Consider the following 12,389-nt stretch of genomic DNA (forward strand, 5'->3'; position numbering starts at 1 on the left):
TATTTCTAGTTTTAGATCCTTGAGGAATCGCCACACTGAGAAGACAGTCATCTTAATAAAAGCAGAAAACACAACTGGCAAAATTCAACACCCATTCATAATAGAAACTCTCTGCAAACTAGGAATAGATGGAAATGTCCTAAACTTCATCAAGGGAATCTATGAAAAAACCCAGTAGCTAACCACCTACTTAATGCTGGCAGTTTGAAGGCTCTCTACTTAATCTCAGGAATAAGGCAAAGTTGCCTGCTTATATGTTCTATCCAACATTGTACTATATATTTTAGCCCTGTAGTATAGCAAAGAAAAAATATAACAGGTCAAAAAGGAAGAAGTAAAACTGTCTTTATTTGCAGACAACATCGTTTGTAGGTAGAAAACCCCAAGGAATCTACAGAAAAAGCTACTGGAAGAACTAATAAGTGAATTTAACACTGCCACAAAATGCAAAGTCAGTGTACCCAAAATCAGTTATATTTCTGTATCCTATCATTGAGCAATTGGATAATAAAACTAAAAAATGTGTTTACAATCGTGTAAATGTTAAATATTTATAAATAAATGTACCAAAAGATTTGCAAGAAATGTACCCTGAAAACTATAAAACAGTGCTGAGAGAAATCGAAGACCACATAAATCAATGGATACATATGCTGTTTTAATTAGAAGACTCAATAGTGTTAGGGTGGCATTTTTCTCCAAATTGATTAGATTTGGCACAATCCCAATAAAAATCTCAGCAAATTTTTTCAGAGACATTGATAAGATGATTTCAATATTTATATGGAAAGTCAAGGCACATAGAATAGCCAGAACAATTCCGAGAAGGAACAAAATTGGAAGACTTACGTTACCTCATTTCAAGACCTGCTACACAGTTATAATAAGACAGAGTGGCAATGGCATGAGAATAGACATATTGTTCAATGGAATGGAGAGTGTAGAAATACATGCATGTGTGTGTGTGTGTGTGTGTGTGTGTGTGAGCGAGAGAGAGAATATATACACATATATGATTAGTTCCTGTTTAACAAAAAATGCTGAGGTAATTCAAGGGAAAGGGTAGTCTTTCAGTACACAGTACTAGAACAACTGGTCTGTACAGAATGAAATGAATCGTGGCCCTTACCACACATCATACAGAAAATTAGGATGAGCTAAAATGATGAAACTTCTATAGGAACACACAGGAAAAAAAATCTTTGCTCTATTGGGTTACACAAAGTTTTCGTGAACAGTACCAAAAAGGATGGGCCATAAAAGAAAACTGCCTTGAAAGGAACTTCAACACAATTAAAACTTTTCTTCTTTAAGAAACACGGTTATGGAAAATGCAAGCCATAGATTGGGAAAAAGTATCTTCAGACATATATCTGGAAACAACCTGAAAGTCCATCGACAAATGAATGGGTAATCTCATGTACCCCATAAACACATACACCTACTATGTACCCACGAAAATTAAAAACATTAAAAAAAAGAAATGTGGGCTGGACATGGTGGCTCACACCTGTAATCTCAGCACTTTGGAAGGCCAAGGTGGGAGGATCACTTGAGCCCAGGAGTTCGAGACCAGCCTGGTGATGAGACCCTGTCTCTACAAAAAAATTTTTAAAAGTTAGCCAGGTGTGGTGATGCATGCCTGTGGTCCCAGCTACTCAGGAGGCTGAGGTGGGAGGATCACTTGAGCCCAGGAAGTTGAGGCTGCAGTGAACCGTGTTCATGCCACCTCACTCCAGCCTGGGTGACAGAGAAAGACCCTGTCTCAAAAAAAAAAAAAAAAAATGTAGTCTAGATCCTTCTGTAGTTTATAAGTGTCATGACGGGGTGTCCATGCACATGTGTAAGATGTGCCACCCTTGAAGCTTGTTACAACATGGGCAGATTACCAATTCCACATGAAAAGAAAGAAAAGAAAGGTATATACATACAGTGTTTATTCAATCTTTAAAAAGGAGATTCTGCAATATGTGACTATACAGATTAATCAGGATATTATGCTAACTGAAATGAGACAGTCAGAGAGAGACAGATACTTCATGTTTCCATTTATATGAGATATCTAAAATAGTCAAATTCATAGAATCAAAGAGTGGAATGCTGGTTGCTGTGCTGGGGTGAGGGGTGAGTAGAAATGGAAGTTAATAATTAACAGGCATTAAACTTGAGTCAAGCAGGAAGAATAAGCTCTAGAGATTTGCTGTACAATGTTGTGCCTAAAGTTAACATTAATGTATGTGCAATTAAAAAGGTAAGAGGGTAGAGCTGCTGGGTGCAGTGGCTGACACCTGTAATCCCACCACTTTGGGAGGCTAAGGCAGGTGGATCACTTGAGCCTACAAATTTGAGACCGTCTCAGGCAACATGGTGAAAAACCCTGTTTCTACAAAGAAGCACAATTAGTCAGGCATGATGGTGTGCGCCTGTAGTCCCACTACTTGGGAGGCTGAGGTGGGAGGATTGCTTGAGCCCAAGAGGTGGAGGTTTCAAGTGAGCTGACATTGCACTACTGCACGCCAACCTGGACAACAGAACAAGACTCTGTCTCAAAAAATGAAATGAAATGAATGAATAAATACATAAATAAATAGGGTAGTGATCATGTTAAATATTCTTACCACAAGAGAAACAACGAAACAAAGATATCTGACAAAGGCCATTAACCCCCTATATATATGAAACCTCTTACAACTCAATATAATTAAAAGGCCAATTAAAAAGGGGCAAAACTCGACTGGGCACGGTGGCTTACACCTGTAATTCCAGCACTTTGGGAGGCCAAGGTGGGCGGATCACCTGAGGTTGAGAGTTCAAGACCAGCCTGACCAACATAGAGAAACGCCATCTCTACTAAAAATACAATAATTAACCAGGCGTGGTGATGCATTCCTGTAGTCCCAGCTACTAGGGAGGCTGAGGCAAAAGAATCACTTGAACCCGGGAGGCAGAGGTTGCGGTGAGCCGAGATTGTGCCATTGCATTCCAGCCTAGGCAACAAGAGTGAAACTCCATCTCAAAAAAAAAAAAGAAAAAAGAGGCAAAACTCTTGAACAGACAGTGTCTGTGTATTGTTCAAGTGTATTTGTCTAGCTGGATGGTGAGATTAGGGATATAATTACATTTACATTTTGTATTTTTATATTTAATAGTATTTAGTTAGTTGTAAAAAACCGTGGATAAGATTGGAAAGGGAAAATGTAGAGAGAACAGAGGGGTGGGGCAATACTTAGGGAATATCAGTATTTAACTGGCAGATAGTAGAAGAGGAGCCTAAGTAAGCCACTGAAGGAACGGTTCGAGTGGTATGAGGAGCACTGGAAGAGATGTGTCATAGAAGCGAAATGAGATGAGTGTTTCAAAGAGAAAATGGTCAGTAGTATCTAAAAACATAAAGAGGGCCAAAAAAAGAAGTATCTGGAAAATGTTGATTGCTTTAACAAGATTGGTGACTTTACAAGAGCCTTTTCAGAGGAATGGATCTCAAGGGAAGAGACAGAAATCAGACTGTAGGGTTTTGAAGCATAACAGGAATTAAGGAAATGAAGTAAAGGCGGTGGTATGCTATAGTGGTTAGGAGTATAGGCTGGGAGGCCGAGGCAGGCGGATCACGAGGTCGAGAAATCAAGACCATCCCGGCTAACATGGTGAAACCCCATCTCTACTTAAAATACAAAACATTAGCCAGGCGTGGTGGTAGGCACCAGTAGTCCCCGCTACTCGAGAGGCTGAGGCAGGAGAATTGCTTGAACCCAGGAGAAGGAGGTTGCAGTGAGCCGAGATCGTGCTACTGCACTCCAACCTGGCGACAGAGCAAGAGAGTATAAGCCGGGCATGTTGGCTGATGCCTGTAATCCCAGCACTTTGTGAGGCTGAGGCGGGTAGACCACCTGAGGTCAAGAGTTTGAGACCAGCCTGGCCAACATGGCAAAGCCGTGTCTCTACTAAAAATACAAAAATTAGCTGGGCGCAGTGGCGCGTGCCTGTAATCGCAGCTACTTGAGAGGCTGTGGCAGGAGAATAGCTTGAACCCAGGAGGCAGAAGCTGCAGTGAGCCAAGATCGCGCCATTTTACTCCAGCCTGGCTTACAGAGTGATGCTTCATCTCAAACAAACAAACAAAAAAGAGTATGGCCTCTGGAGCCAGGTGCTGGAGTTTCAATCCTGGCTGTCTGCTTTCTAGCTGTGTGATCTGTGTGAAATAAAGAAAGGAATAGTACCTACCTCACAGGTGGTTATAGAAATTCAAAGAATTAATATACGGGCTGGGCACTGTGGCTCACGTCTGTAATCCCAGCACTTTGGGAGGCCAAGGCAGGCGGGTCACCTGAGGTCAGGAGTTCGAGACCATCCTGGCCAACATGGTGAAACCCCGTCTCTACTAAAAATACAAAAATTAGCCGGGCGTGGTGTTGCACGCCTGTAATCCCAGCTACTCGGGAGGCTGAAGCAGGAGAATGGCATGAACCCGGAAGGCAGGGGTTGCAGTGAGCCGAGATTGTGCCACTGCACTGCAGCCTGGGCGACAGAGCAATACTCTGTCTCAAAAAAAAAAAAGGGAGAAAAAGAATTAATATACGAAACCTACTTACAGCAGTATCTGGCATCGGGTAATTGCTATATAAGTGTTCTTGTTTTTATTGTTAAAGATTATTCTCTGAAAAGGTTTGGGAATGGAAGAAAAAGATGTATTTTGCTTTGCTGGAGAAGGGAGGGAAAGTCAAGGGGAGGAGGAATTTAAAAACATTTATATGCCTAGAGAAACCTAGATCAAAGAAAAAGCCAAAGGTCTAAAAGAGAGCAATGAGAACAGATGATGCAAGGCTCCAAAGTTCAGAGAACTGAATAAGGGGGATGAGACTCAAAACAAGAGGACTCCTGACTCACTAGGTTAGGGGTAAGGATGGGTTCTGATAAATACCAGTTTCTTGGGAGTGTTTTGGTGCCTTTGATTTTGGCCAATTAAGAGGTAACGTGGTATGAAGAAATGGAGTTGGGGGAAGGATAGTTTGGATTAGTTTGGAGGGGATTTGGTGGAGAATGGTGAGTACTTGGGATACCCATGGAACATAGGAGAAATTTAACCATGGACAAGTAAAGTGTTCAAAGTCTTGTGGTTTGCAACCCTATACATCACAAGAATTTCCTTCTTCATATCTCCTTGTAGAATTGGTTTTATTAACATCTAGTTATTTTATTTTAATTTTTTTTTTTGAGACAGAGTCTTGCTCTGTTGCCCAAGCCTGAGTACAGTGTTGTGATCTTGGCTCACTGCAAGCTCCACCTCCCAGGTTCACGCCATCCTCCTGCCTCAGCCTCCTGAGTAGCTGGGACTACAGGCACCTGCCACCACGCCTGGCTAATTTTTTTTTTTTTTTTTGTATTTTTAATAGAGACAGGGTTTCACCGTGTTAGCCAGGATGGTCTTGATCCCCTGACCTCGTGATCCACCCGCTTCAGCCTCCCAAAGTGCTGGGATTCCAGGCGTGAGCCACTGTGCCTGGCCACACCTAGATATTTTCTTTTTTTAAGTGAAAACAGTTTGCCTTTACTTTGTAAGAAAAGTTTACACCCATGAGATAACTTGAGACAACCTAAGGTCTTACAAAACCAGTCTTAGAATCATTGAATTAACCATCTTAACTCAGAAGAAGAAAGAATGTAATAAAAATCAAACAAAATTTTAAAAATCTAGGAAGGTTATAATCATTAGGCCTGTGATTAAAAGGTTTTCTTTCTAATTCTTTGTGTCTTTCACTAACATGGTACTTCAGGTTTTTAACGAGATGCAAAAATTACTTCAATTGCTTACCTGCCTAAGAATTCTGACTTTTAAATTCAGGAAATAATTGTAGATATAACTAACAAGGAAAATTGTGAATTGTATAGTCTGGGTGATCTGAGCTTGGGGTAAGCAATAATTAAAATTTTTCTTTTTTTTTTTTTTTAACAGTGATCCTTATGTGAGAGTGACGTTATATGACCCAATGAATGGAGTTCTTACAAGTGTGCAAACAAAGACCATTAAAAAGGTTAGACTTAGCAATATTCAGAAGTTTTTAATGTCCTTTGTTTTATTTTTAGAAGACAAAACATTATTTAGTTATACTATGTTTATTATTTTTCAGAGTTTGAATCCAAAGTGGAATGAAGAAATATTATTCAGAGTAAGTATATATTTTATTTTACTAAAGTGGAAAAGTAAGTTTTTTTCTCAGGAGGTTAGAATGATAAATTCTCAATTACAATATTTGAAAATGTATCTCAGAATTGCCTGAAATTGTGAAAATGTAAAAGGAATTGAAATTGAGGATGACATAGTCCTGGAACCATTTGTCTTATGAAAAACATAAATGTAAAATAATGGAGAGGTAAAAGACTGGAATTATCTCATTCTAGTGAAACTGATTTAGAGACTGTACAGTAGTCCTATTCCAGTTGAGCAGATTCAGTGTTTTCTCATAAAGATGATGCAAAATATATTTATGTCTCCCCAGTGGTTTATTATTAAACAGTTTAGGGCCTATCAAGTGAACACATTTCTTTTTATCCACACGTCATTCACATTGCTGCCTTTCCACCCCATCTGCCTCATTTACCATAGGAACAAACTCCAGTCAGCAGTTATTTCCGGTTCCTCAGTAGGACCCTCAAACTGACTGTGTCTCTGTGTACCTGTTTAATATCAGAGTCCTTACTGTTGCCAAAATCGAAACCCTACCAGAGCAGTGGTAGAGATGCATTTCAGGAATTTCCCCTCTCTGGATTATTCCCACTTGTATCATCCTTCAAATGTTCTTCCTTGACCCCATTTTCCCCTTTAGCTGTTGACTTGTTTCTCTGTTCACCTGAATAAGGAACATTCATGGGAGAGTTGTCTACCCTCATCATTTCTGCTTCTCCAGGATGCTCCTTGACCCACTGTACTCTCGCTCACATCCCCGTCTCTCAAATGAAACTGCTGTTATTCAGGTCCCCAGTGACCTCCCTGCTGCCAGGTTCATCTCATCTCATCTTACTCATGCTCTTCACAGCATCTGACATGGCAGATCATTCCTGAAACACCAGCCTCTCTGGAGGCTTCTATGGTACCATACTTGATTTCAGTAAGGAAAACAGAAGCTGTTCTTCCGTACTTCATGTTAAAGATATTTTGTTTGTTTTGTTTTGTTCAATTTTAATAAAGTGAATTTGAAGGGAAGAAATTGCTGACACTAAGGGCAAGGAAGCTGTTGCTGAAGATCCAGCCAACAGCACCAATTAAGTTGCTTCTGTTTTTTCAGTTTGGAGTAAGATTTTCCCCACTCTTTGTAGTATGACATAAAAACAACATTTTAAATCGGTTAGGAAATTTTGGAATCTTGAAGAAATGATATTGAATCAATTGGATAGTCACATGAAGAAAAATGAAGCGAAATTTCTGTTTTTACTATTTCACCAGAATAAATTCCAGGCTTGATAATGTCTGGTTTTGATTGCTTTTTTGGCACAATTGTTGCTTAGGAGAGTATTTTTAAATTCCCAAGTTGTTGAGTTATTTATTTATTTATAATTTTGTTTTATTTTACTTATTTTGTTATATTTTTCTTAGAAACATATGTATTTTCAATATATTGCAAAGTTTTCTTTCTACCTCTTATGTTTTTTCTGATATTATTGGCTTGCCCATGTTAAATAATGTTTAGTCATAATAACAATGGATATATATTTGTCTTGTTTCAATTTTAGTGGGAATGCATCTAGCATGTCTCCGTTAAATATGGATAGCTTTTTGTTATTTATCATATTAAAGATGTATTCAGCTATTGCTGTTTTTTCAAGAGTTAAAAGAAAAAACGTATTGATACTTCCAATTTGAGCCATGATACAGTAACAGGATATCGGGCTTAACCTGATGTGTAAACAACCATAAAGCTGGGGGGGGGGGAATAGGAGAAATGGGGGGATGTTGGTCAAAGTGTACTGACTTTTAGTAGTAAGCTAGATAAGTTCTGAGATCTAACGTGTAGCATGGTGACTATAGTTAATAATACTGTATGTACACTCGAAATGTACTAAGAGAGTAGATTTTAAGTGGTCTCACTATACACACACACAATGGTAAGTAACTATGTGTGGTGACAGATGTGTTAATTAATTTGATTGTGGTAATCATTTCACAGAGTATACATATATCAAATCACATGTATACTTTGAATATTTACAATCGTTATTTGTCATTTATAACTCAAGAAAACTGGAAAAAAGAAATCTACTTAGATATAGTGAAATAGATGGTTAAAATTTAAAAGATGCAAGGAGACATACCATGCAAAAGTAATCAAAAGAAACTGAGGTAGCCATATCAATGTCAGACAAAGTAGACCTTAGAATAAGGACAATTACTGGGCATACTAAAGGACCATTATATGATGATAAAAAGGAGAAATTCATGAAGAAGCCAGAAACAGCTCTAATTGCTTATGCACCTAATGACAAAGCTTTAAAATACCCAAAGCAATAAATGATAGAACTGAAAGGAGAAATGGGCAATTATCCTATGTGGAGAATTTAGCATTCTTCTTTTTCTCAGTAACTGGTAGAACAAGTAGAAAAAAAAAATTGAGTAGTGATGTGGAAGTCCTGAAGAACATTATCAAGTTGATTTTACCTAATTGACATCTGTAGACTCTCTACTCCAACAGTAGCAGAATATGTAGTCTTTTCAAGTACACATAGAGTAGTTACTGAGTAATCTGGGCCAAAGCCCAAACCCTAACAATTTTAAAAGAATAGAAATCATGCAAATTGTGGTCTGTGACTAGAATGAAATGAAAGCAAGAATTAATAACAAAAAGGTATCTAGAAAATCCCCAAATATTTGGATGATAAACACTTCTAAGTAGCTCATGAGTCAAATAAAAATTCTCAATGGAAATTAGAAGATATTTTAAGAGAATGAAACTTTTTGATGTGGTTGTTTGTTTTTTTCTTGTAAATTTGCTTGAGTTCTTTGTAGGTTCTGGATATTAGCCCTTTGGCAGATGAGTAGATTGCAAAAATTTTCTCCCATTCTGTAGGCTGCCTATTCACTCTGATGGTAGTTTCTTTTGCTGTGCAGAAGCTCTTTAGTTTAATTAGATCCCATTTGTCAATTTTGGCTTTTGTTGCCATTGCTTTTGGTGTTTTAGACATGAAGTCCTTGCCCATGCCTATGTCCTGAATGGTATTACCTAGGTTTTCTTCTAGGGTTTTTATGGTATTAGGTCTAACATTTAAGTCTCTAATCCATCTTGAATTAATTTTTGTATAAGGAGTAAGGAAAGGATCCAGTTTCAGCTTTCTACTTACGGCTAGCCAATTTTCCCAGCACCATTTATTAAATAGGGAATCCTTTCCCCATTTCTTGTTTCTCTCAGGTTTGTCAAAGATCAGATGGCTGTAGATGTGTGGTATTATTTCTGAGGACTCTGTTCTGTTCCATTGGTCTATATCTCTGTTTTGGTACCAGTACCATGCTGTTTTGGTTACTGTAGCCTTGTAGTATAGTTTGAAGTCAGGTAGCGTGATGCCTCCAGCTTTGTTCTTTTGACTTAGGATTGTCTTGGAGATGCGGGCTCTTTTTTGGTTCCATATGAACTTTAAAGCAGTTTTTTCCAATTCTGTGAAGAAAGTCATTGGTAGCGGGATGGCATTGAAGCTATAAATTACCTTGGGCAGTATGGCCATTTTCACGATATTGATTCTTCCTATCCATGAGCATGGTATGTTCTTCCATTTGTTTGTGTCCTCTTTTATTTCACTGAGCAGTAGTTTGTAGTTCTCCTTGAAGAGGTCCTTTACATCCCCTGTAAGTTGGATTCCTAGGTATTTTATTCTCTTTGAAGCAATTGTGAATGGAAGTTCATTCCTGATTTGGCTCTCTGTTTGTCTGTTACTGGTGTATAAGAATGCTTGTGATTTTTGCACATTAATTTTGTATCCTGAGACTTTGCTGAAGTTGCTTATCAGCTTAAGGAGATTTTGGGCTGAGATGATGGGGTTTTCTAAATATACAATCATGTCATCTGCAAACAGGAACAATTTGACTTCCTCTTTTCCTAATTGAATACCCTTGATTTCTTTCTCTTGCCTGATTGCCCTGGCCAGAACTTCCACCACTATGTTGAATAGGAGTGGTGAGAGAGGGCATCCTTGTCTTGTGCTGGTTTTCAAAGGGAATGCTTCCAGTTTTTGCCCATTCAGTATGATATTGGCTGTGGGTCTGTCATAAATAGCTCTTATTATTTTGAGATACGTCACATCAATACCTAGTTTATTGAGAGTTTTTTAGCATAAAAGGCTGTTGAATTTTGTTGAAGGTCTTTTCTGCATCTGTTGAGATAATCGTGGTTTTTTCCACTGGTTTTGTTTATGTGATGGATTATGTTTATTGATTTGCGTATGTTAACCCATCCTTGCATCCCTTGGATAAAGCCAACTTGATTGTGGTGGAAAAGCTTTTTGATGTGCTGCTGGATCCGGTTTGCCAGTATTTTATTGAGGATATTGGCATCGATGTTCATCAGGGATATTGGTCTAAAATTCTCTTCTTTGTTGTTGTGTCTCTGCCAGGCTTTGGTATCAGGATGATGCTGGCCTCATAAAATGAATTAGAGAGGATTCTCTCTTTTTCTATTGATGGGAATAGTTTCAGAAGTAATGGTACCAGCTCCTCTTTGTACCTCTGGTAGAATTCAGCTGTGAATCCAACTGGTCCTGGACTTTTTTTGGTTGGTAGGCTATTAATTATTGCCTCAATTTCAAAGCCTCTTACTGGTCTATTCAGAGATTCAACTTCTTCCTGGTTTAGTCTTGGGAGGGTGTATGTGTCCAGGAATTTATCCATTTCTTCTAGATTTTCTAGTTTATTTGCATGCAGGTGTTTATAGTATTCTCTGATGGTAGTTTGTATTTCTGTGGGATTGGTGGTGATATCCCCTTTATCATTTTTTCTTGTGTCTATTTGATTCTTCTCTCTTTTCTTCTTTATTAGTCTTGTTAGCAGTCTATTTTGTTGATCTTTAAAAAAAAACCAGCTCCTGGATTCACTGTGTTTTTGAAGGATTTTTTTTGTGTGTGTCTCTATCTCCTTCAGTTCTGCTCTGATCTTAATTATTTCTTGCCTTCTGCTAGCTTTTGAATGTGTTTGCTCTTGCTTCTCTAGTTCTTTTAATTGTGATGTTAGGGTGTCGATTTTAGATCTTTCCTGCTTTCTCTCGTGGGCATTTAGTGCTATACATTTCCCTCTACACACTCCTTTAAATGTGTCCCAGAGATTCTGGTACGTTATGTTCTCATTGGTTTCAAAGAACATCTTTATTTCTGCCTTCATTTAGTTATTTACCCGGTAGTCATTTGGGAGCAGGTTGTTCAGTTTTCATGTATTTGTGCATATTGGGGTGAGTTTCTTAATCCTCATTTCTAATTTGATTGTGCTGTGGTCTGTGAGACAGTTTGTTGTGTTTTCTGTTCTTTTACACTGGCTGAGGAGTGCTTTACTTCCAATTATGTGGTCAATTTTAGAATAAGTGCCATGTGGTGCTAAGAAGAACATGTATTTTGTTGATTTGAGGTGGAGAGTTCTGTAGATGTCTATTAGGTCCACTTGGTGCAGAGCTGAGTTCTAGTTCTGGATATCCTTGTTAATATTCTGTCTCATTGATCTGTCTAATATTGACAGTGGGGTGTTAAAGTCTCTTATGGTTATTGTGTGGGAGTCTAAGTCTCTTTATAGGTCTCTAAAGACTTGCTTTATGAATCTGGGTGCTCCTGTATTGGGTGCATATATATTTAGGATAGTTAGCTCTTCTTGTTGAATTGATCCCTTTACCATTATGTAATGGCCTTCTTTGTCTCTTTTGATTTTTGTTGGTTTAAAGTCTGTTTTATCAGAGAGTAGGATTGCAACCCCTGTTTTTTTGTGGGTTTTTTTGTTTTTTTTTTTTTTTGCTTTCCATTTGCTTGGTAGATCTTCCTGCATCCCTTTATTTTGAGCCTATGTGTCTCTGCACATGAGATGGGTCTCCTGAATACAGCATACTGATGGGTGTTGACTCTATCTAATTTGCCAGTCTGTGTCTTTTAATTGGGGCATTTAGCCCATTTACATTTAAGGTTAATATTGTTATGTGTGAATTTGATCCTGTGATTATGATGTTAGCTGGTTATTTTGCCCATAATTGGTGCAGTTTCTTCATAGCATCGACGATCTTTATAATTTGGCATGGTTTTGCAGTGGCTGGTACCAGTTGTTCTCTTCCGTGTTTAGTGCTTCCTTCAGGAGCTCTTGTGAGGCAGGCCTGGTGGTGACAAAATCTCTCAGCTTGTCTATAAAGGATTTTATTTCTCCTTCACTAATGAAGCTTAGTTTG

At 38.3% G+C, this 12,389-nt stretch overlaps 1 protein-coding gene and 1 non-coding gene across 2 annotated transcripts in view; both read left to right on the forward strand.

The window, feature by feature from the left end:
- LOC101016432 (NEDD4 E3 ubiquitin protein ligase) overlaps window positions 1-12,389 on the forward strand; it is a 167,811-nt gene that overhangs the window by 34,474 nt on the left and 120,948 nt on the right. The window contains exons 3-4 of the mRNA XM_021940594.2: window positions 5,951-6,029; window positions 6,126-6,164. Of these exons, the coding sequence (XP_021796286.1) occupies window positions 5,951-6,029; window positions 6,126-6,164 (118 nt within the window). The remainder of the gene's footprint in view (window positions 1-5,950; window positions 6,030-6,125; window positions 6,165-12,389) is intronic.
- On the forward strand, window positions 1,796-1,899 carry LOC116276271. The gene has a single exon (XR_004185694.1). It is a non-coding gene; the product is annotated as a small nucleolar RNA U13 (small nucleolar RNA).

The sequence above is a fragment of the Papio anubis genome, chromosome 7 (assembly GCF_008728515.1).
Source record: "Papio anubis isolate 15944 chromosome 7, Panubis1.0, whole genome shotgun sequence".
Taxonomy (NCBI): Eukaryota; Metazoa; Chordata; class Mammalia; order Primates; family Cercopithecidae; genus Papio; species Papio anubis.